Source organism: Drosophila arizonae, chromosome 3 (genome assembly GCF_054131065.1).
Source record: "Drosophila arizonae isolate 15081-1271.41 chromosome 3, UAZ_ARI_1.0, whole genome shotgun sequence".
Taxonomy (NCBI): Eukaryota; Metazoa; Arthropoda; class Insecta; order Diptera; family Drosophilidae; genus Drosophila; species Drosophila arizonae.
Genome location: NC_142923.1, coordinates 18,387,152 through 18,412,222, shown reverse-complemented (window position 1 = coordinate 18,412,222; position 25,071 = coordinate 18,387,152). Strand labels below are relative to the sequence as shown.

Genomic DNA, 25,071 nt, shown 5'->3' with positions numbered 1-25,071 from the left:
ATATGCATCGATAAAGATATCGATACGATAACAACAACCCTAGTTTGTTTGGTAGCTGCTGCTAGTGGGGTTTGGTTTCGTTTTTATTTATTATAAATCAGTTACCTGAGTTTAGTTGCACGTTTAAACAGCCGCCAGCCGCAACAAGCTTCAGTCATAGTCGTAGTCGCGCTCTTAACTTAACACATGTTAATTATGGCCAGGCGGGTATTCTAAAGTACAAAAGCAAAAAAAAAAAAAAATAAAATAACAAACCACAACAACAACATCGAAAGCGAAACCGTGAGAAGCGACAGCTGCTGCTTGCTGCGTGTGCTGTGTGCCAGGATACAACAACCTGGAGAAGAAAATATATAAATAGGGACACAAAGTACAAGTGCAAGTGCAAGTAGTGCCAAAGTGTTAAACAAGTTGCCAAAATAAGAATTAAAACAAAAACTACAAAATAATCGAAAAGAAATACAAATAAATTGAAGACTATTTAATCAGCATGTGCTTAAATGAAGAGCTACAGCCAATTTAATTTAAACGCCGTTGCCGCCGCACCGCCCGCCATTGTCTACGAGAACGCAGCTGCACCAGCAGCCGGCAGCAATAGCAACTCCGTGGACCATAGTCAGCTGCACAGCCACAGCCAGGATATGCCGCACTTTGGACTGGGCAGTGCGCCGCCGCCGCAACAGCAGCTACAAGTGCATCATCAACAACAGCAGCAGCAGCAGCAACAACAGCAACAACAGCAGCAACAACAACAACAGATGCAGCTATCCATGCTGCCGGTTGCTGTGCCAGGTCCATACCGGTCGCACATTGAGGAAAAGAAGCTGACGCGCGATGCCATGGAGAAATATATGCGCGAGCGCAACGACATGGTCATCGTCATATTGCATGCCAAGGTGGGTTCAAAACATAAATTAGTAACTCTGATAGGTTGCCTTTCGCGAGAGGATAAACATGCGTGTGTGACGTCACGAGTGTAAACAGTAAGAACAGTTGCGCTTTGAATGCTTTGTTGAATGAAATAAAAATATGAATGTGACACTTGATTAATGTGAACAAGTAGACTTTTTATTGCTATACAAAATATTTATATCTATTTTTTAATAAATTATTCATTTTCACTTGAAATATATAAAAAAAAAAAAAAATTATTAAAAAATTGAATTCAATTAAATTATTTTCAATGCGCAAAATTTTTATTTGACAATAATCATTACAAATTATAAATTTCAATTCAATGGGGAATTCAATAAAATAGATAATATTAAAGTTTTAAGTAGCCAATATTAACTGCTTATAATTAAAGAAAAAATACATGAAAACCTTTTTTTTTAAAAATTAAGTAAATCATAATCCGATAAAAATAAAATAAATCAGTGAAAATTATTATTATTATTATTATTTTTTTTTAATAATACTAGAATTAAAAGTTAACAAACAACAACAAAAATTCACGAACTTAAAAATAATAAATTAAATTATAGCAGTTGAATAAGGAATGGAATAATAATCTAACTTAAAATTTAAATCAGATAATTATTATCTAATATAAATCCTAAATACAAAAAATGATAGATATAATAATCTAATAGTCAATTTTAATTAGATAAGAAATTAGAATTGTTAGTAATTATAAATTTTATAAATATATTAACAGTAATAATTGAACTTTTTTTTAGTATTCTATATTTTTCTATATTTTTTATATATTTTAATTTAGTCATGCACAGATTAGACAACAGATATAGGGCAGCTTTATATAAAATATATGTACATATGTATATCACATATTTATACATATCCATATATATTTACCGTGAGCTCCACTTGCCATTCCACAGCGAATTAGTGCTCCAGTCTGGGCATTTTTTTGCGGTTTAGCGCGGCTATCTTCAAGCGGCGTCGGCGTCGACATCGTCAGCGTCAGCGTCCGCCGTCCAGGCATCGCATCCTTCACAGTTGACTGCATCCAAATTAAGCAAACGGCGGCCACAATAAAATAATTGAAATTAATTATACGACAAATTTAACAGCTGCATTGCTGCGGTTACAATTTGTTACGATTTGTCTCTGTCGATAATCGAAGCGCTGATTATTATAATGATAATTATAATTTTTACATTGTACCTAATGTAATTAATTGATTTAATCCAATTTTTGCTTTTCGCACAGGTCGCACAAAAATCCTATGGCAATGAGAAGCGCTTCTTTTGCCCCCCACCGTGCATTTATCTGTTTGGCAGTGGCTGGCAACGACGCTACCAGGAGATGCTGCAGCAGGGCGAGGGCGAGCAGGGGGCGCAGCTATGCGCGTTCATTGGCATTGGCAGCAGCGATCAGGATATGCAGCAGCTGGATCTCAATGGCAAACAGTATTGTGCGGCCAAGACGCTGTTCATATCCGATTCGGATAAGCGCAAACACTTCATGTTATCGGTGAAAATGTTCTATGGCAATGGCCACGACATTGGTGTGTTCAATTCGAAGCGCATCAAGGTCATCTCGAAGCCGTCCAAAAAGAAGCAATCATTGAAAAATGCCGATCTGTGCATAGCCAGCGGCACCAATGTCGCCCTCTTCAATCGCCTGCGCTCCCAAACTGTCTCCACGCGCTATCTGCACGTGGAGAATGGACACTTTCATGCCTCGTCGACGCAATGGGGCGCCTTCACGATACATCTGCTTGACGACAATGAGTCCGAGTCGGAGGAGTTTCAGGTGCGCGACGGCTATATCCACTATGGTGCGACAGTCAAGCTGGTCTGCTCTGTCACGGGCATGGCGCTGCCTCGTCTAATCATACGCAAGGTGGACAAACAGATGGCGTTGCTGGAAGCCGATGATCCGGTGTCGCAGCTGCATAAGTGCGCCTTCTATATGAAGGATACGGATCGAATGTATCTATGCCTGTCCCAGGAGAAGATCATACAGTTTCAGGCCACGCCGTGCCCCAAGGAGCCCAATAAAGAGATGATCAACGATGGCGCCTGCTGGACAATCATATCCACCGACAAAGCTGAATATCAATTCTACGAGGGCATGGGTCCAGTGGCGTAAGTGTTTCCACATTGCATATGATTGATGAGTTTTTGTAATTCATTTGCAATATCGGCTTAGATCTCCGGTTACGCCAGTGCCAATCGTTAATTCACTGAATTTGAATGGCGGCGGTGATGTGGCTATGCTGGAATTGAGTGGCGACAATTTCACACCGCATTTGCAGGTCTGGTTCGGGGATGTCGAGGCGGAGACCATGTATCGCTGCACAGAAACGTTGCTCTGTGTGGTGCCCGAAATCTCACAGTTTCGTGGCGAATGGCTTTGGGTGAGTGCAAAGGGCATACAAATCCTAATCTATTCTATATGCTATAAACGATATATATATACATATATTTCGGCAGGTGCGACAGCCGACACAGGTGCCCATATCGCTGGTGCGCAATGATGGCATCATTTATGCCACGGGCCTGACGTTCACCTATACGCCGGAACCGGGGCCACGTTCGCATTGTAATCAGGCTGAAGATGTTATGCGTACGCGTCACAATAACAATAACATCACAGGCATCAGCAACAATAATAACAATAATAATAATAATAGCAACAGCAATAATAATAACAACAATAACAATAACAGCAACAATAGCAGCAATTCACCAGCCAGCAGCTCCAGCTTACAGCAGAGCATGCAGCAGCAAACGCATCAAACACTGCCCTCGATATCGGCGGTGCAGTGGAGCAGCCATGGGAGTGGCTTGTCTTGAGTGCGGCAGTATTTCTATTATTTGCAATTCCATCTACATTTATTTATGCCAAGTTATTTAAAGCTCTTCTAGCACACATTTCTACCTAGTTCTTAAGCAACACCCAACACATCTCTCTATCATTTATTTGTATTGCTTATTTTTTTCATTCTTTCTGAGAAAGCGATTGTCCTGAATGCAAACCGAACAAACCGAATAACAATCTATTTCAAGTTGACCAATATTTACATATTTTTTTGTAGTGCTAGCCGGTACCAATAGATGTATGTATAAATGCTAAAGGTAATGAAAAACTGAAAAACAATACCGAAAACATAACTGTACATAACATAACTCGAAAGAGCTCACTGACATGAAGAATTGTAACTCTAGTTAAATATACATTTATATAATATATATATAAATAGTATATATATAGAAGATGTATGTGCTGGGCCTATGCGCTGTGCCCGAATGTTTGCGACATTTTAGTTTACAATAGATCTAGATATCGCTAACACTTAAGAATTGTTCACGCTTAATTCACTTAAGCTAAGCTCAACATAAGCCCAGCTCTAGACCAGACATATATATGTATAGATTTATATACAAAGCATATAATTTTGTAAGATAACTGAAAATATGAAAGTTGTAAGCCTAAGAGAAACCCTAAATTTAAATAAAAATAAAAAACAAACGAACAAACATCAACAATGGCAGTTGAAAAATTAGTTCAAAATTTGCAATGTTTAAACATTTTTCATCTGCTCTATCTAGCAGAAGCCGAAAATGATGAAAGAGCAAAAGAGTTAGAAGACTTTACCCCCTGGAAGGCCCGCCCTCTACAATGCGTTAGGCGACTAGTCGATTTAAATCGGCTTGGGAAAATGTTGCCATGTCGTGTGAACATTTCTTTGTGTGCGACTTAAACAAAACAAGTGCAGCACTTCCCACGGTGGGCTGCCTCTTCAACTTTAATTACAGTTGGCTGGTCGATTTGAATTTTTAGCGGCCATTACGAAAAACGCAAAGTCAAGAAATATATACATATATATGCTTTATATATACATATATATATATATGTATATGTATATCTTTATATCTGTTTGTGTGCATATATATATATAAGGCCGCATTGTTAGCGTTGAAAGTTTCAGGAACAGAATATTCACACAGCCCCAAAAGGCGTTGACAATAAGCTGAGAACCTTTTTGGTTTGTGTTGTTTTTGTTTTAGTTTTTTTTCTTTCTAGTTTTTAACTATCTTTGCTTAATATTTATGCATTATTTGCCCGACTACCTGTTATTGTTGTTTTACAGATTTACAAATTAACAATCGTCGTTTTGCATTAATTATCGGGCTTCCGTTTTGGATTGCCAAATCACAGCACACAACATCGAACTTGAAGCTTTCATTGAATACCCTACAGACCTGAGCAAACCTTAATAGGCCATCAAAAGTTTATTTGCAAACGGCATTTGCCAAAAATTTCCATAAATCTTGGCCGCTTTATTGATTAAGTTGAGTTTCTTTTGTACTGCTATTTTTGAAGTAGTTGATTCAAATATTATTTATTTATGAATATATTAATATATATAAATTAAATTATAATTGTCAGAGAATCAATTTAATTAATGCATTCTTCCGTTAAGTAACTCCCAATAAATGTTTGCTTAAGCAATATAAAGCTGAGAAACACATAGCTCAAACACTCTTACTAGGCTTTAATTAGAATTATTATGACTGAGACTTCAAGAGTCTGAGACAATTCTTATCAGAATCAGCGAAGCAGTCAGCAAATGCAACTCACCCCCAATTTGGTGGGAATTTTTTCGTTGTAGATGGCAAACGAAAGACTTAAACGACAAACTTGACGAGGCGTTGTTGCGTGCGAGATGAGCAAGAAACCAGAGCGAGAATGAGAGAGAGAGAGAGAGCGAGAGAGAAAATATACCGAAGGGGTCAAGTTGGAAAAAGAGAAGAGAAACCACCACCACCAGGTTGTGTAATTGGAACTGCAACTTCTTAAGGCCAACGCCGTGCACGGCATCTTATAAGAAGTTGAATATGAAATTAGTTGAATTTTTAATGAACATTCACATTTTGAGTGCATAATTTTTGCTCTCCCTCGCTCCCTGTGCCTAGTTGGACCATTGAATGCGTCGTTGGCCTGCGGTCGAGCTGTAGGGCCCGCGACAGGGGACAGCGGCAGGTGCTGGGGATTGCGTCTTCAAAAAAGTTCCCAGGAGCTTCCACTGCACTAATTATCTTGGAAAATCAGAGTCTTGACTTTAAAGCCGGCTGCCGGTTTTCACACGCTGTGAAAATTCTAAACACACAATGCGTGGGAAATCGCCAGCCGGTTGTGTGGGAGCCAAAATGGGGTTGCATGCAATCATGGTAATAAAAAAAAAAAAAAAAAAAACAACAACAACAAATCAAATAAATAAATACACTTACTAAAAGATATTATGTATATTTACATAATTTCATTTTGCTTTTACGTGCTCTACCCAGTTCTAAATTCTGATAAAGAAACTTGCAAAGGCTGCTAAAATTTCTTCTATTATTGATTTTATTGAAATTGTCAATGGACTTTGAGTCCTTGTAAAAGTTTTCCATGAAGAGAAGCAAAGCGATTATTTTCTTTGACAGTCTCTCAAATAGGGCAGCAAATGTATTTGAAAGTTAGAAAAGCTTAACTCGTTCATCACTCTCGCTCTAGTTGAGCCAGCATTGAACGGAATATAAATATATAATACACAGAATAAACTATCTTACTGAAGATATTAAAATATCAATTGACGACAAATTGAAGAGAATAATTGGGCTAAGATGAGAGATCTACTATTTAAGATACCATTCATTCAACACCATTCTGAAATCAATTATTTGATTAATCTATTGAAAATTATTGAAAGCTAAAATTGGAACAATTGTGCGAAGAAGTATTGAAGATAATAATATATATAATTAAAAATGTATCATATATTATAAATTTTATTCGTTTACAAATGCGTATAAAGTTGATAAAGTTAGATAAGTGGGTTAGCTCTAATCTATTATAAATATCAATTTTCTTCAAAATAATTTACAATGTTATTACCCGGTAAGTTTATCAATTCTCGAATTTGAGTTTCATATCAGTGCTGCCAAATCAGCTTTTTTCCCGTCAAATCTGGCTTTCTTGAAAATCCAAGAAATTCTGTATTTTTATACCCTGAACCCATTGAAAATGGGAAATCAGGGTATAATGGTTTTGTGAAAAGTATGTAACAGGCAGGAGGCGTGGCAGACCCCACAAAGTATATATATTCTTGATCAGGACGACGAGCTGAGTCGATATAGCCCTGTCCTTCTGTCCGTCCGTCCGTCCGTATGAGCAAAAGGATCTCAGAAGATATTAGAGCTAGAGAGCTGAAATTTGGCATGCATACTCGTGTATACCATAGGCAGTACAAGTTTATCATATTTTTTCGATAACTCATCCGATAACTTTTTTATCGAGAATAGTCGAAAAATCGACATTGTTTTTTCAGCCTAATTTGAACACATTTAGACCTGGAGACTTCAAATTTGCGTTGTATATAAAGTTAATGGATACAAAGATTTTGTAATTTACAGATTTTGGATACCACGCCCCATTCGCCCCCAATTTGTAAGAAACGCATTTCAAGTACTACAGACTTGTGCTTTGGAATGTGCACACATTTTAGCCATATGATTACGCTCCGAAAGTTTTAATAAGATCGTATGTCTACAAAAGAAATTATTCAACAAATAAATTCTCATAATATTGCCCACATTGCAGCGCAGCCCAAGCGCAGCCGCTGCTTACTGCGCAGTTAGCAGAGCGCGTGATTATAAGTGCATGTAAATGCACAATATAAAATGAATATTGATATGCTTACTCAATTTTAAGCGTCAGGCAAAACCTATATAATGTAAAACTTTACAGATGCGGCTTGCCACGATTGAAGAAATGCTGCCATGACTTCTAGTTACTAAAAATATATTTAAATATCAATCAAATCAAAAACTATCAGCTTTGTTGTCCAATTTTTTTTCACAAAATTTCAGCTTTTTTTTAAGTATCTTCCCACTGAAACCAGCTTTTTTTGCTCAACAAAAGTTGGCAGCACTGTTGAACCGATTAGATTGACCGATAAGATTATAATACCTAATATCACTTAGGAAAATTGAAGATTTTTGGCAGTGTGATGGCCATCTCAGAAAGTTAACGTCCACGACTTTTGCTCGTCCTCTAGTTAGCTAGTTAGTTAAGTTAAGTTTTTCTCGGAAAGTTAAATTTTGCTCGTCCTCTATCTTTTTATATTACTGACTATTAGATTACTGTAGAGGAAAGACTATAGCCCAAATGAAAAATTTAACGCAAAGTTGTTCGGACAAAGAGGTAAATTTCAATTGACTATAAAATACAGCTTCATTTTTATGAGAAATCTTACAGTTGGTAGACATGCTGATGTCATACGATAAATACAAACGCCCTCAAAATCGATACATTTGTGTAATCAATAAATTTGAATTGGATATAAGTCAAATTCGATTTATACTTAATATAATTCAAAATAAAGTTATCAAATATGTTGAACTTGATAATGATCACATACTAGTGGAATACGCAGATTATAGACAACAAGACGATGACAAAAGTGAATCTTTTCCTGCACTCAAATGGATCTTTCACGCAGTAGAGGTATTTCATTGCTCATCTAAATCAATACACATTCATGCATTATGCTCCAATTGCATTTTGTTAGTGAATAACTATCGCTATTTGAATATTGTTGTGCTTCCCAGAAAGTATCGAAAGTATTTATACCAAGCTGTAGCTATCCTCATTCAGAAGAGAGACATTCTATTCAAGAGGTCATATCCGCGCTCACCGACATTCTGTAAGCGTAAAATATGTCACTCAATCTAATATAAGAAATATTAACAATAAAATTAACTATTTGATTACAGCACGCCAGATGAAATTGAAGAACTCAATAAATCATTGAAGGTTAATGTCGGAGAAGTAGACTTTGATGATCTTACGATAGGCGAGGTAGAATTATTGATCTACAGCGTATAATAGTTAATACAGGCACAGAGGCACCTAAAACCTCATACATTTAGCAAGGAACTCCAAAAGTGTGTGTGCTTGCCCGTCGCTTAATCTTATGCTTTATGCGCCCCAAAAGCTTTCATACCCTTCCCGCAAATAATAATGAAATCGCTAAGATTTTGCATCCTTTCAGCGCTCCTGCTCGAGCCTCAAGATACCGAGCCGAGCAACTACAAAGTTGAATGGTCTCTTCATTTAATTTTTTCGTCTTTAAAAAATTTTGTACATGTATGTCTACTCTATGTATTGTATGGTTAGTGGTATAATGGTTAATATTAATAAGGAGAATCAATCGGTATGCAAATTGGACGTGGCGGCTTTGGCATAGTCCATAAGGCAATATGGCATCAAAATTTCGTCGCTGTCAAAAGATGCAAAAAAAATGAGACGTTCAAAAAGGAGGTTAAACAAATGTCCCGCACTAACCATGAGAATATTGTACGGCTATATGGAAGTTGCTTTGACAAGGACTTCGCATACTTAGTCATGGCTTACGCAGAGTGTGGATCCCTCTTTGAGTTCTTGCACGGCAGCGAGCAAAGGGAGTATACCATGGCAATGGCTATAGACTGGATGATTCAGTGTATCCAGGTTAATTCTCATTCATTAGAATAATAATATCATGGCTTAACCTCTACTGCCGTTTATAGGGTATTAACCACATGCATTCCATGGAACCAATACTGATTCATCGTGACCTAAAGACTGCCAATCTACTCCTAACCAAAAATTACAGGAATTCGAAAATTGGAGATTTCGGCAATGCGACGGATCTAGGAACTATGATGACAGATATGTCTGGCACTGCCGGCTATATAGCCCCAGAGGTTGTGTTAATCCAAATCTTGCATACAAATACAAAATTTATACCTTCATACATACACAGGTTCTCTTAGGAAATACGTATACGGAAAAGTGCGACATTTATAGCTTCGGGATTGTTCTATGGGAGGTGAGAGGTGATGAACGACCAAGATTATTTGATATAATACCGAATTGTGAGAAATTACGATTTGTGATCTCAAATTGTTGGAATCAGGAACCGAAGAATCGACCCACAGTCAAAGAAATTCAGCTTACTGACATTCCATGTCTTGATATTATAATGCGATCCTAAGATAACCATTATTTTTATTTATTTAAAATATTTATTTATATTTTAAATGATATATAAAATACTTCTTTTAAAATAACTATGAAATAAATTCCAATTTTATATATTACTCGATAAGCTAAATGACAAATTTGTAATTCATTGTATGACATTTGCTCAAACAAGAAAAATCATGAAAAATAAATGTGCTTGATGTCAAGTCTATATCTCTGATGATTGCCGAGATAAACGACAGACGAACAAGACGCAGTCGATCACGTGTTAGTCTTGAAAAATGTCCTCTATGGATGTCCTGATATACAAATTATATACTCGTATATTTTGAATTTGTTATTTGAAAATCTGATCGAAAGCAAACAAATATTAACAAGTAAGAAAGCTCTAGTCGAGACTGCTCGACTACGAGATCCCCTGAACCCTTGGAGCAATAGATATTTCAATAATTTTTCGCGTCTTTCAGCTTACATAAGAAACACGACACGAACTGCGAACTGCGACACACATACACACACACATGAATACACACACAAACGCATACACACACCCACACACACACACACACATACACAAACAATTACATACATATACACACACAAGCATAAACACGCATGGGTGGCAGTGTGCGCTTACTATGAGAACTTAATTGCTTAATAACTTTTTTTGTGGACATACGATCTTCATGAAACTTTTAGATTATGATTATAACATGGATATGCATGTAATTGCCAAAGGACAAGTCTCTAGTATTTGAAATACGCTTTTTACAAAAGTGAGGGTGAGGGGGTGAATTTAAGGGTGGCGGGTAAATTTTAACAAAAACCGAAATTGTATAAATTGCATATAAGCATACATTAAAAATTTAGAGACTCTAGCAATAAAGGTGTAGAAGATATAATTTTATAACTGTTTTTCGATAAGGTTTTTAATCGATAAAAAAGATCGGGATGAGTTATCGATTTTTAATGATAAACTTGATATGCGCGCTGTAATTACGGACATTTAAAAAAAAAATTTGAAGTCTCTAGCTCTTATATCTTCTGAAATCGACGCGTTCATACATACGGACAGACGGACAGACGGACGGACGGACAGACGGACAGACAGGGCCAAATCAACTCAGCTCGTCGCCCTGATCAAGAATATATATACTTTGTGGGGTCTGCCACGCCTCCTTCTGCCTGTTACATACATTTCAACAAAACCATTATACCCTGAGTTCCCATTGAAAATGGGTTCAGGGTATAAAAATATTATCGACAGCAAACAAATATTAATATTGCAGCCAAGTTTCAATTGACTGTGAATTTATCGAAGACACAAACCTACACAGCTAGCTAGCAATCGTTGCGTACTGGTGGAAAAACACGCTACGACGCGTCGAGACATAACGTAACAGTCTAGCAAACGAGTTACGCAGTCGATGGGCGCAGACGTTAGCAGCAGCTGCTTTAAGCGACAGTAAATAGTATAATATGTTTGTAAGTATTATATATCTATATATATTGCATTAATATTAGAAAAAAATGATGGTTATTTCTATTTAAATTATTATTGCACTTTTTTTTATAATCTTAAAAACAAATTGCAAATTTGAAAAAAAAAAAACTAAAATTGTATTTTTATATGTATATATGTATATATATATTTATATAATTTATTAAATAATTGAACATTTCTATGTATTTGATACAAAACGTCATCAGTACAGATATGCAGTTGAGATGTACATACAGTTAGATAGAGTACAAAATGTTTAGATACAATAGCTTATCTATAAAAAGAACTTGCAAGACCTTCTATTTGATATGTTTAATTAATAAGTTAAGTAAACGGAATGTGGTGGCATAAGATAGATACTAAAAACAAGAGTTTGCATATTTTTACAAAAGAAATGCATAATAATATGAAACAGGGTTTGGTATAAGAATTAACAGCTAAAATAGCCAAAAAGAAAATCGAATGTGTATTGAGGAGTGGGAATGAACAATAGGTAATTAACTATAATTTCTAGATATATCAATTATTGTATTTATAATTTATAATTATTATAAATATATATATGTGTGTGTGTGTTTTTTTTTTTTTTTTTTTTTTTTTTTTTTTATGTTCTTTATATATATGTCTTTACTAGTTGGCTCGTATAGTTCGATTTTTGTTCATATTGGTCAGCATCAATGATATATACGATGTTAAAAGATCGTCCATTTTATAGCCCAACGATGTCTCGCAAAGCAGTTTGGAGCCACGAACCAAATTCCCAATTGTCATATGGAAATATGTATTACCCGATGACCAGTTCGAGATGCGTGTAAATGGATGTGTGACCAGTATATCCTGCAAAAGTAGACAACAATATGAAATATACCATAATAAAGGATCAATCTGTAACCTCATACCTTCGTTACTGGATGTATGAGACTCACGCCGTGCTTGTTAATGGCAATGAGCAACATTTCGGGATAGTTTGGCTCGGTGGTTTGCTTTACCTCAAAGAATGCGGAGCCGAAGGTGGGCCATCTAAATAAATAAGATTTTAAACGATAAGTTGAAAAAGCAAATTCGATCAACACGTTCGCGCATATGGAGACCTACCTGTATACGATCTTAAGGAATGCAACTTTGGCATCCTCAGAGCTCATGCCCCCATCCTGATTGTACGAGGCAACAATGGAACGTTTCCATTCGCTAGTGCTCTGCATCTTCATAATATCAGAGGGTATCAATTCACGTAGCATTTGTCTGGCAGGAAGAGTTTACCATTTTGAATACATGTGCTGTATAAGGGATACTGGCTAAGCACTTACGGTATGGCCTGCAGCTCCTGCTTGTTTTCACCGAAGCGAACACGAAAGACAAGCGCGGCCAGCTTGGAGGCCTCCTCGCGTGAGCATTTATGATAGCCGCGCAAGAGTTTCGGCAGCTCCTGGTGATAGTGAAAGATTAGATCAGCATTGCGATCCTTGCCTGGCACCGTGTTCGTCCATAATTTCTTCATGAAGAACACCTGATAGGTGAACTGTGGATTGGCGCCATCGCGTATTGGTCGCGCCTTCTTTATCCAGTCGGTCAGATGGCGAACGAAATCGAAAAAGAAATCACCCTCGGGCACCGAAATCACCTTATCGGCAATTTTCACGAACAGCGAGAAGCCTTCGCTGGTGCGCAACGATAAGCGTTGCGAGATATTGTTGCAAAAGTCCTTGGCGCGCGTGGACGAGTCCACTTCGAATGCCTCATCGGTGTCATCCGGGAAATACACCTTGTGAAAGATTTGCGTTGTCTTATGCTGTATGGCCTCCACCTCCACCTGATGCGGCGGATACTTGCGCTGTCCGTGTCGTATGGTCTTCTGCAATCGATGCATCGAGTCCTGTGAGATGGGATGACGGCGTGTGCGCAAAAATAGCAGCAGCTCCTTGAGCAATCCCTGCGAGCAGGCAAAGAGACCAGTTGCGAGCCACATCAGCTCCCAGCCACGCTCCTCGGACATGCGATTACGATTGTCCGTCAGCTGCTTCATCAGCTGGCAATAGATCTCGTCGCGCAATATCTCATGCTTGAGCGGACCGTCGAATATGTGATCGGTGATTTCGTTGCCCATGCGCGGCCGCTTCGATGGCAAATCGCCCATGTATTTGAGTATGGCAGCAAAGGCGAAGCATGCCTCCTCCACAAGTTCCTCCTTGCTCTGCAGCTTGCGTAAAAGCGGCGCCTTAATCGGATCCCTGGCATAGCGCCACAGTTCCTCGCTGCGCTTCGAGCTGAGCGTTAACGTCTTCGACATTGTTCGCTTGGGTGGCAAGCGGAAATGATCGAGGGCATATTCCATGAGCGTGTGCGGACGATCGCGTGGTTCTACGACGCCACCATTCGATACCATGCTTAGACGCCGGCCATGATGCGCCTCCTCGATGTTGAACAAGGCCAATATATCCTGCGGTGGCTTGCTCAGCGTGGGCAGCACATACACCGTTTCGGCTGGAAAATCGCCGCGTTCCTGTGTGCGATCACAGCGGCCGATGCACCAGCCATTGTTCAGCACGGACTCGCCGCACGACTCATCCTCCAGGATGATCAGATCACCTTTGAAGAACGACAAGAAACTGGTGCTGTCCGAGGGTGCACGATAATCCTGCAACGCAATCACATATTTGGAGCTACAAAAGAAAGGAAAATTTCGATTATTTAAAGTGGAATTGAGAATAGAGATGACTCCCTTCGTACCGTTTCTTGAGACCATCCAAAAAGTAGACTACAAGGTCACGTATATCCTCAGCATTGGGACTCTGGAATGTGAACTCCTCGCCGCGCACTGTTGACAGGCTGAAGGTCTGGGTGAACACCTTGTTTGTCTTTTGGCTGGCCACCGCTGTGATCTCCGGGAAGCTTAGCTCGAGCAGCACCTGCTCCTGATCATCGACGACATAGACGCCCGTCCAGTTGACCGCTATGATGACATCATTTTTGGGTAAATTTGGTCCGGAATTGCGATACGCTTCATAGAAGCGTGAGAAGAGCAACGGCCATTTGTATTTAGCATAGCTAACAATATCTTCCTTAATCTTGAGCGGCGCTATCTTATCCTTCACATAGTAGGATTTCTTATAGGCCTGCAGCACAAGGGCCGCCCAACGTTCGATGGCCTTGTCCACGCCGCTGAGACAAAAGTCGGGTATGAAATTGGGCAGCAGCGTGAAGAGTCGCTCCATGGACATGTCTGTGCCATATTCGATGAAATACTGCTGGGCAGCTATCATAGCCAGATCCTCCTCCTTGTCGCAACGGTATTCGCCGAACTTAACACCGCGCACCACCTGCTGGTAAATGAGATTTGTGGCCACCTGATCGGTGGTTGGCTCGTGCCACGGCGCAAAGATCTCCTTGCGGAAGAATAGACGCCACGGTGCATTGCGCTCCTGGGCGCCCTGTTCCTTGGCATATTGCTCGCACTGTGATATGGCGTCCATCACATGATCACCGCCGCTGCCCAACGAGCTGACCTTGTCGAACAGCGCAATATAGAGCGAGAAGCCGAATTGATCCTTGAGCGTGATCTTCTCCGACAGCTGGTTGCACAGCTCGCGCGCTGTCGTCGCCGAATCGGCTAGCAATGTCTTCGTATTGCCATCCATAAACGTGATGGGCAGCATGATGGGCTTCTTCGATTTGGTCGCCTGCAGCTCCAGCCATGACGGCGGCTGATTTCGCGTGCCATTGTTAAAGGTGCGCTTCAGACGCTCCTCACAGTACGGCGCATAGCCGGGCGGCCCCTCCCTAATGAACGCCCGCAAGTAGTTGACAAACTTCTCCGAGGGCGCAAAGCAGCCGACGCACAACGACAACAATATCCAGCCGCGTGCATGCGACGACTTCAATGGATTGTTGGTCAATTGCTTGCATATCTGGCAATAGATTTCGTCGCGCAACTCAGCACGCAATATGCCATGGCCGATGATGAAGTGCAGCTTCTCCAGATTCGATGTGGGACGCGATTGCAGCCACGACTGATAGCTATCGGCCGTGTATTCATCATCCTGCAGCCGTCGACGCACATCCTCGCCCAATTTATTTTTGCGCTTCAAGGTCAGCGAGACGAGCTTGTGGCGTATCGAGCGCGGCTTTTGCTTAAGAAATGCCTCCGGATCGAGGCCCATCAGTTGAGCTTCCTGGAATTCCTGGAATTGAGCAACATTTTATTAATATCAATTTGCAAATCTCTGCATTCTATTCCAACACCCACTCACCTTGCTGCGGATAAAGTTCCGGCCGAGCGTCGCCGTCACCTTGGACATGACTGACGTGGTGTCCATGCGATCCATGGTATGATATTTGGGCTCCTGCATGTCGCCAGTGAAACGCAAAATGGTTATCCACAGCGCTTGCGCGGCCAATTGATCGCCCTGGGTGTGCAGCGGCAACAGCGGATGCTTCAGTGCCTTCTTCGCATACTGATGGTTCACATTGCCCTGGAAGTAGGTGGCCGCAAATTTCTGAAACTTATATTCGGACAAATCCTCCTCGTCCTCGGAGATGTGCATTGGTGTGATGATGTCATCCTGATTGATAGTCTGCCCATGCGGCAGATCATTGAACACGGACGTCTCGCGGCCGCCATGTGGTGTGGGCGCATCGCTGCTCGAATCGGGCAAAAAATCGAACATGGCCTCCACCAGTTTGCCATCGTCGACGGGCTCCTCCTGCTTGCGGGCCGCATCATTGATGATATTCATTTTGACCTCGACCCGCCGACGATCCTCCAGCTGCTCCTGCATCTCGCGCCGCTCCAGCTCGTGCAATCGATCCCGATAATGCTGTTCGGCTATCTCGCGCGCATTCTTGTTGCCCCGATGCAACAGCTCCTGCTCCTCCAGTTTGCGCAGCTGCAGCACCTCGGCGAACTGCTTATGCTCCAGCTGCAGCTTGCGATAGCGACGCACGGCAATCATGCGCCTCACATGCGACTGTATCTTGATGACCGCCCACATCTTATTGCCGTACTCGCGTCGCACCAAATAGCCGCGCGCATGCGCCTGCAGTCCCACAATGTGTCCGCGCAAGTGTCGGAAGCGATGCGAGAGGACACGCGAACGGATCAGCGCCTGCAGTCGCATATAGCCCACGCGCATGCTGCGATACCGTTTGCGCTGCGCATAGCCCTTCCACACCCGCTGCACGCTGATCGCTGCCGCGCGCAGCCGCAGGAAGCGCCGCCGGTAGACCCAGCCGCGTATGCTGCGCTGCAGTATCAGTATTTTGCGTGTGAGCACACGATCGCGCTCCTGCTCCAAGAACAGATCGTGAGCGTCCTTCAGGAACACCTTGGTGTGCCCCAATTGGTAGTCGGATTTGCCCAGGACCATGCCACAAATTCTCGATGTCGCCGACATGCAGTCGGTGCGATGCGCCGGCGGTACGCCGGCTATCAGAAAACGATAGCGTTCCACGAATTCCCGGAATCCATGCCGTATGGGATAGCCGGCACGCCGTATTCTTATCGTTTCCATCATGCCCGAATAGCGCAACTGGCGACAGCACAGGCCGCGATCGAACATCATCGGCTTCTTCAGCTCGTTGGGCTTGATGCAGCGTATAAAGAACGGCTGGCAGCTGCTCAACGTCTTCATCAGGGCATCCAGACTCTTCCGAAACTGTGTGGACAGTGTGGGTGTGCGTTTGCGCGTCTCGGCGCCCATCTCGATGTCCTGGGCAAAGATCTGGCGCAAGAACTTATTCGCGCTCTGGCTAACCAAGTGCAACAGATCCGGACTGAAGGTGTCCCGATTCTTGTCCAGAAAGCCGCGAGTATCGTAGAACACAATGCCAGCGAAATGATTGAGACCGAAACTCGTATTTATATCCGATTTCGGTTTCAGATAGTTCTTGTGCGCTCCGTGCGTTTTATGCAGCTTGGCGAGCATTGTCTGATCGGTGCCCTTGGGAAAGCGCGCCTCCTCGTCGATCAAGGCCATGATGTTCAATTGCTTGATGGCTATCAGATCGAGCGCATCCTGATTGTCCACAAATTCGATGTGCTGCCAATTGATCGCCTCGTGATTGTACTCCTCCTGCTCCAATTTGAAAATGTGCTGCACAAAGAACTGCTGCAGATTCTCGTTGGCGTAGTTAATGCAGAACTGCTCAAAGCTGTTCTGATCGAAGTTCTCGAAGCCAAATATATCCAAAACGCCGATGGCATTGCGTGACGTCGCCTTCGGCTTGAATATGGCCGAATTGATTTTACGCACAATGTGCACAAACAAACGACCATAGATGCCCTTGACGAACGCATCGCGCACATCCACCGACTGCTCCCGCGACAGCGTCGACACGACCGTCTCGCCATGGGCGAACAACGTGCGACGCGTCAGTGCATCGATCAGCGGCTGTAGGGGCAGCCCCAACAGGCCGGCAACTCGTTCTACATTGATATGTTCGGGTATTTCCGTTGCGTCCAGATTATCGACAACGGTTGCCTTATACTTAATATTGCCACAGTGCAACAGGGCGGCCAGCAGCTTGATGATCTCCCATATTTCCTGATCCGAAAACAGCAGAACCTTCATCGCTGATCGTATGTCCGAGAATTCGGCTGCATCATCGCGACCCTCACACGTAATGCTGTTGCCACCAGTCAAATATCTAACGGAAAGAAAGAGGACATCAATATATAATATATAATATGATGAAGAGACTTGTGAATGGGTTCAGGGCATAATGAATATGGAACATGATTATGATATAATAATACCTAAGATATAAGATCTTCTTTATTGATATTACAAAGATATCTGTGGCATATTGATATATTATAAATACAAGAAAGAATATTAAATAGTCTTTGCATTTCTATAGTAAAAATATGTTATGAACTATATATACTAAATATTGGACCATCAATAGATCTATAATGCCATAAATTATCATATAAAATGTACTTTATGTAATTTCACAGGATATATGCGTCTACCTAAAATGCCAATGCATTACTTTTAAAAATTAAGTTTGGCTTTATTTTTCCGGATATACTTTAGTCTATACTCTACATATAATAGCACAAGTTACTACATTAAGTCTAATTTCGAATAGATATACGATTCATTACACATTTCATATAATCAGAGATGAATTTTGACTCACTTGTAATCCGCTGCCGCGCCCAACTCCAGACGACTCTTCTCATCTGCTGAGAGACCCGCCAAGATGCAGTAGAAGACATGATAATTGCGTTCACTGTGATTTTGCGACACAATGCGCGACTTCTCCAGCAGATACTGCTCGATCTTGGCGCCCTCGATAACCCCATTAGCGCTAAAATGGATGTCTATATATTTGCCGAACCTAAAGTAAAAAGAAAACAAAAAAGTAATTAAGTTAATTGCTTTGAGTACGCCACAGAGGCTTACCTTGAGGAATTATCGTTGCGTATCGTCTTGGCATTGCCAAAGGCCTCCAAAATGGGATTAGCCTCCAGTATTTGCTGCTCGATCCACGAGTGTTTGCCACTGATCGCTGCCAGATATTGCAAGATCAGCTTTGTGCTCTCCGTTTTGCCGGCGCCCGATTCGCCAGATATGACGATGCATTGATCCTGGCGATAGCGTTTCATATGCGCATACGCATTATCGCCAATAGCGAAAATGTGCGGCGGCAATTCGCCGATTTTGCGCTCCTTATAAAGCTTGATCTGATCGCCCGTATAGATGGGCAATATCTGATATGGATTGACCGCAACCAAAATGGAGCCGGTGTATGTCTGCAATGAGTATATTCAATATGAGAACAGTAGTAGATTATATATACCTATCCATATACATACATATATTAGATTCTCTTTGTAGCGTATGAGCAGATTACGCAATATGCCCGCCTCGTGCAGATCACCGAGCGATATCATATCCTCGACACCCTGCACGGATGAGGCATGCATTGCCTTGATGCGACGCTCCGGCGCCAGCCACACCTCGTCGCCATCGTCGTCGCGCACCTGAATGCGACGACCCTCCGCGGAGATGACACGTGCTCCAATGGCCACATCGAATTCCCGTCCCGACGCGGGCTCTATCCAGATGTAGTCACCCTGTGAAAAGCAAAAAAATAAACAAATATATGTATGAGTACGTATGTAAAAAGCAAGCGCTTACAATTCCAGTTGGGAGGGTTGCCACATAAAACCTTCTTTTTTTACAAGAATCACTTGAGCGTAACATAAAAAAAAAAAAAAAAAACACTAAATAAACGTACTCAGGGACAGACTTGATAGATATACGAGGCATGGGAGCTATTCACATTTACAACTACAAAGCCAAATAAACAAGTCGAAAGGCAACAATTGAAAGTATGAAAGTGGTAAATACCCTATATCATATAAAATATATTGTAAACCAAATGATTCTCATAAGCATATGTATATTTCCTTAACTATAAATCTATATATTATATATATATATATATACTTCCGTAATAACTATTGTAACATATTGAAACATGAGATACCTTGTAACGCATTTAAGCTCTATTTTAGTGCTATTTACACTCATTATATTTAGTTCAAGAAATTCTAGAAATTTCGAATCATATTCAAATTAACGACTTTCATCGATTTTAAAACTGTCGCAAAAATTGCAAAAATATTTAGTTTTGTTCATTAATTGGTTGTTCAACACTTGTAGCACTACTATTTCAATCAACACAGGTGTATATATAAATCACACATCATATATAAATATGTACATATATACATATATATACATATATATATGTCTAGCATATGCTCCAACATTCATTTGCATATCTACATCATCTTCGTTTTACACTTTTCTTTTAATGGTTACAGGGCATACACGTATTGGCACGTACATGTGTGTGAGTATATATATGTTTGTTTGTCTGTGTTTGTGCACTTCCGTTTGCTGTTTGGTTTAGCCATAAAGAGAGTTGATGGATGCATTCTTCCACTCTCACACTCACACTCTCTCGCTCACTCTCTCTTTGACTCTCTTCGATCGGCGCTCTTTACTTACACGTGTTACAATCACCATGTTCGTCGTCCTTCATTTACTACTCCTGGCGCTCTCTGGCATTCAAATGCAAAGCCCGTTTAGCTCTGTAAGCAGAGAAGAAGAGAAAATCAGATAAGATAAGAGAAGACTGAAGACAAAAGAGTAATAACAATAAAAAGAAGAAAATAACAAGTTGCTGCAGGCGCTTAAAACCGGCTTTAAAAATAAATAAAAAAAAAACACACACACAAGTAGAAGAGTTGGAAATTAAGGTGAAGTTTACGGTAAATTGAAAGAATTTACACAGTTGTCGTCTACTGCTGCTGCTTCTTCTGCCTCTTCTACTTCTTCAGTAAAAACGTCTCTGTTCATTTCCTCATTTCTTTTTAGCGACAATTTGATTACTGTTGTTATTTTTTCTTAAAGGGAAACTAAAAGTCAAAACCTTAACAAAAGAAGAAGAAGAAGCAGAAAAAATATCGAGAGACAACAAAGCCAAAGCCAAAATACAAAAAATAAACCTTTAGATATGCAAAAAAGGCCAACGCACAATTTCACTTTTAATAATTGTATTTGTTGTTGTTGTATTTAGTTCCCAATCAGAACGAGCATTGCGTTTTGTTATGCAAATAATAATAAATGTGTTTTGCTTAGTTTGGCTTATTGAAACTTTATTTTTGGATTTGTTTTCATTGAAAATATTTACTTTCATTGCTTATACGGCGCTGTGGGCCATAGAAATTAGTGGGCCAAACGAAAGGTGAAGACCATCACTAAATAGGAATATAGTATTATTATATATTTATGTATGTGATATTTTAATTGAAAAAAAAAGAACTATGACTAATTTGAAAAAAAACATTTATGACTTCAATATTGAACTATATACACAAATCTGTCTACATATATACTTTTAATCATTTCAACGGAGCTTATCTTCAGAAAAGGCTAGTTTGATTCTAAATCAGTTGTGTATACATATGTATTTAAAGTAAATTAGTTTTCGATTAAAAAAATATATATTTTCAGGTAATCTTGGACCAGGTAAAAATGCGTCATAAGCTAATTGCACAGTTGGAGGCGTCGCTATGTATACACATATGCATGCCTGTATACATATATATGTGTGTGTAATTGCAGACAGCTAGTTTTTGTGGCACACACACGCACACACACATTAAAGTACGTTAAATAGTCTGGTTACGCTCTGACGATCAAAATACAATCCACCCCACATTGAGCTACGGAGAGCATGAAAGAGAGAGACAGAAAATGTGGGAGAGTGAGGAAGAGCTAAAGACAGGTAAGTGCTCAAGTGTTCTACACTCAACATTATTTAAATGCGGATTGCCTAATAATGTTATCAGTAGACAAGCAACTGATAAGCCCTTACGACTGTTACATTGGGCATGACGAAAGAAAAAATAAACAAACAGTAAATATAAATATTATCATTGAAGCTAAAGCACGTTCCAATTGCATATTCGGATGGTGACAGACACAAGTTCCAGTTGAAATTGGTGGAAGAGTGGGCAGCTAAGCATAGCATTTTGCTTGGATTGTGATATTAATAACAAAGATACTCTATCTGATTAGAGGTTGTCTGTTTTAATTTCAATGGTGACATATATGCATTCTAGTTAGAATGATATAAAGAGTGAAGCAGTGCAACATATTTTCCAGTTACTAGTACGAACTTGTCTCTTTTGGCTGAGCTGTATAACAGAATATAGGTAATTCTGATTGGCATTGGACAATGCATACAAATGTATACAAATGTATATTTATGTATTTCTTACTAAATTCTGCAACTGAGTTTTGTCATACTCAATCTAATTAGTATATATCAGCACGGTTCTACGGAGTATGTGAATTTCTTATTAGATTCGAGACACGATTTCTGATATAAACTATCTAATTAGAATTTGGCAAAAACCCGTAACAATGCATGCATGTAAGCGATAACAGCGGCTAAATCGAAATAAAATCTGATTTGAAATACATCACATTTCAGCACGTATGGGATAAGCACGTGCCTGTGTGTGCGTGTGCGTATGTGCGTATGAGTGTGTGTGTGAACGAATGCATGTGTGCAGAGTTCACCAAGTCATTAGTGAAAGTTCGTATCGCACTGCCACGTACATTACGTTTTAGCTATAAGTATAATGTCTATCTGCATGTTAACATATCGCATACTTCAGAAAAAGAAAAAATCGCTTTTTGTTGCTGTTGTTTTTGTTTCACTTTGACATTAACAGCACTTCAACTGTTAAGGCTGCAGTGGCGTATAAGAAGCATTTACCGCTGCTCTCTTTTGTCTTCCAAAATATACAAAGCTCGTTGTATTAGTTATGACTGCTATGTGTGTGTGTGTGTGTGTGTGTGTGTGTGTGTGTGTGTGCATTTGTATTTTTTTTTTTTTTTATTATGCCGATGCCGACCTTAAAAAAGTTTCACCAAACAAACAGAAAGTCGCAGTCGACGCTGCCGTCGCTGGCTGCGTGTGGCGGCTGCAAAGTCGCGAAAGCTGCAAAGCCAACCACAACAACAATAACTATGTTAGCAGACAAAGACAAGCAAAAACAAAATAGACATTAAGTGTAGCGTTTAAGGTGTTTTTATTGAAAAGGGTTCTCAGCGCAGCAAGCTACAAAATGTCCCGTTGTGCAACAAACCGGCCAAACAAGTGCTGTTGTTGCTGTATAAAATTCTAACCCCGGCTCAAGCGCAATCTCAAGGCTTGAGAGCAGCAAGCTATCCACTTTTTTTTCTTTCCAACTTTTCTATGAATTGAATGTGTGTGAGCAAAAATAAAAAAAAAAATCAAAAGAGCGAGGCAGAGGGAGAGAGCGCGGTGTGGAGGCACCTATTTATACGAATGTGCAGTGTGAGCCGCTCTTTACACAGGGTACTCTCTTTAACAGGTGTCCAAGTGTGTGTGTGTGTGTGACTTGATGTGTTGTTATTTATTAAACTCTTTCGCTCGCTCGCTCTCTCTCTCTCTCTCTCACCCATGTGTGTGTGTTTGTGAGTATGCGCTTATTAGTACCGTTCTAGCCAACGAAACCTGAAGCGTAGCTAACTATAATTTGGTCAGAGGCTTAGCCATAATGCAGCCACGTCTCAGCTCATCTGCTGATACACACATACACATACAGTTGGGTGTCAGTTTCACTTGTGACCCTTAAAAAACACAAATAACTACGCCCTTGGCTATCTCTGATACTCTTATTAGTTTTTCAGCGCACTTTTCTAGTTTTACACACACTAACACATGACTTGCAGGGTGAATGCACTCATTTTTTTGTTCTACACCATTAATGAGTTTGAAGAGAGCATTTGACTGTTTAAAACAACGTTCGATAATAAACGAATCTTTTTTCTCATGTTCTAAGCCAACAGCTATTAGCGTATATACTATAATTAACACTTTGTTCACTTTTTAGTCCCGTTTAGGTACGAGTTCCAGTTCCAGACCCAGACCAGATCCAGAGTCAGAGTCGGGCCGAAACTTGTAGCATTGGGCGATTTTTGTTGAAGCGGTATATTCTTTAAAACAGGTTACATAAATAGGTCACGCACCATCGAGTGCCAGTGCCAGTGCCACTGCGAGTGCAACCGCGCAACAGGTTAACAATGGCCGCTTGGACTTTAACTTTGACTTTAACTTAAATGAAAAATAATTGCCAGCATTAAGTACACACGCGTAAACACATTTGCTTAGCTAATTTTGTTATTGGCTTGGGTGATTATTTTTTTTCTTTCTTCTTTTTCTTTCTTTCTAGCTGTTGCTTCTTTTTAACGGTAGTTACCTCAACAACCAAAATAACCAACCGAGCACAAAACCGAACACAACCGATCGTTGCTAACAAAATTTGTGAACTGTCGGCAATGTGACCTGTCTACGATAGTAAAGAAAAGCGCCGCTCAGCTACAGCAGTGTGACCAAGCTGTTTGTTAGCTAAATGGTTAGTCTTTTTAATTGTAAACTTTTAACACTAACCAGAGAACACATAGACTAGACATCTAGAACAAATTTTTTCACCGACGAAAAAATGCGCCTAGGAGACTACACAACTTCGTATTTGCTCGGCTCAGTCTCTTGAGGCTCAAGCAGTGAAATTATTGCACGACAAAATCAGTTTGCTGCAAGCGCTCAAACGAAATGGTACCATTCTTATATGAAGCACGGCTATGCGCTATTTGTCCTACTCTCTCTCTCTCTCTCTCTCTCTCCATGGCCTCTCAAATAGCAGCAGCGCACAGAAATTGAAAATTGTTCGCGACGATCCCAGCTCTTTCCTTTTGAGTGAAGGGTATACCGAAATTATAAAAGCGTTTGTCACGCTCATGCAAGCAACATGTAAGCGTTTCGATGGTTATTCGTGGGAAGGGTATGAAAGCGTTGATACGCATAAAGAATATGATTTCGCGACGGGCATGCACACACACACTTGTAGTCCCTTGCCACATGTATGAGCATTTGTGACCTGCGTTCGTTACTCTTGCTGCTTGTAGCCATTTTAAAGCCCAGCATTTGCATTTGGTCGGTCTTACGGACTGTCATAACCACTTTAAACAGAT

At 40.4% G+C, this 25,071-nt stretch overlaps 3 protein-coding genes and 1 long non-coding RNA gene across 7 annotated transcripts; 3 read left to right on the top strand and 1 right to left on the bottom strand.

Annotated features, from left to right (window-relative positions):
• Positions 1-4: 4 nt before the first annotated feature.
• On the top strand, positions 5-4,457 carry Su(H) (recombining binding protein suppressor of hairless). Its single transcript, XM_018003626.2, has 4 exons — positions 5-896; positions 2,173-3,053; positions 3,118-3,325; positions 3,402-4,457. Exons 1-4 carry the CDS (start codon positions 501-503, stop codon positions 3,762-3,764), a joined length of 1,848 nt encoding a protein of 615 aa, XP_017859115.1. The 5' UTR covers positions 5-500; the 3' UTR covers positions 3,765-4,457.
• A 4,743-nt stretch (positions 4,458-9,200) lies between these two features.
• On the top strand, positions 9,201-9,991 carry LOC108609488 (mitogen-activated protein kinase kinase kinase 7-like). The gene is made up of 2 exons (XM_089466191.1): positions 9,201-9,474; positions 9,611-9,991. Exons 1-2 carry the CDS (start codon positions 9,286-9,288, stop codon positions 9,989-9,991), a joined length of 570 nt encoding a protein of 189 aa, XP_089322317.1. The 5' UTR covers positions 9,201-9,285.
• Positions 9,992-11,305: 1,314 nt separating this feature from the next.
• On the top strand, positions 11,306-24,316 carry LOC149269814 (uncharacterized). The gene is made up of 3 exons (XR_016268937.1): positions 11,306-11,466; positions 21,517-21,790; positions 24,273-24,316. It is a non-coding gene; the product is annotated as an uncharacterized LOC149269814 (long non-coding RNA).
• On the bottom strand, positions 11,600-24,440 carry ck (unconventional myosin-VIIa ck). 4 transcript variants are annotated; one of them, XM_018003502.2, is made up of 12 exons: positions 24,300-24,332; positions 24,070-24,154; positions 20,509-20,591; positions 19,305-19,565; positions 18,892-19,241; positions 18,626-18,826; positions 15,733-18,127; positions 14,213-15,663; positions 12,793-14,145; positions 12,581-12,727; positions 12,385-12,505; positions 11,600-12,322 (listed from the first exon to the last, which is right to left on the bottom strand). In XM_018003502.2, the coding sequence occupies exons 3-12, from the start codon at positions 20,524-20,526 to the stop codon at positions 12,116-12,118; spliced, it is 6,504 nt and encodes a 2,167-aa protein (XP_017858991.1). In that variant the 5' UTR covers positions 20,527-20,591; positions 24,070-24,154; positions 24,300-24,332; the 3' UTR covers positions 11,600-12,115. The 4 variants fall into 4 exon arrangements, with proteins under 4 accessions (XP_017858991.1, XP_017858990.1, XP_089319720.1 ...); XM_018003501.2 differs by lacking the exon at positions 24,070-24,154 and having other exon boundaries at positions 24,300-24,440; XM_089463594.1 differs by lacking the exons at positions 24,070-24,154; positions 24,300-24,332 and adding an exon at positions 23,927-24,043.
• Between the last annotated feature and the right edge of the window lie 631 nt (positions 24,441-25,071).

Bases quoted from the DNA above. Each gene is read 5' to 3' on its own strand.
- LOC108609488 (XM_089466191.1), top strand. From the start codon at position 9,286: ATGTCCCGCACTAACCATGAGAATATTGTACGGCTATATGGAAGTTGC. The intron at 9,475-9,610 runs CATTCATTAGAA...CAAAAATTACAG, and splicing joins AGTGTATCCAGGTTAATTCT to GAATTCGAAAATTGGAGATT.
- ck (XM_018003501.2), bottom strand. The intron at 18,827-18,891 runs GTAAGCCTCTGT...TTTTTACTTTAG, and splicing joins CGCAACGATAATTCCTCAAG to GTTCGGCAAATATATAGACA. The intron at 15,664-15,732 runs GTGAGTGGGTGT...GCTCAATTCCAG, and splicing joins GGAACTTTATCCGCAGCAAG to GAATTCCAGGAAGCTCAACT.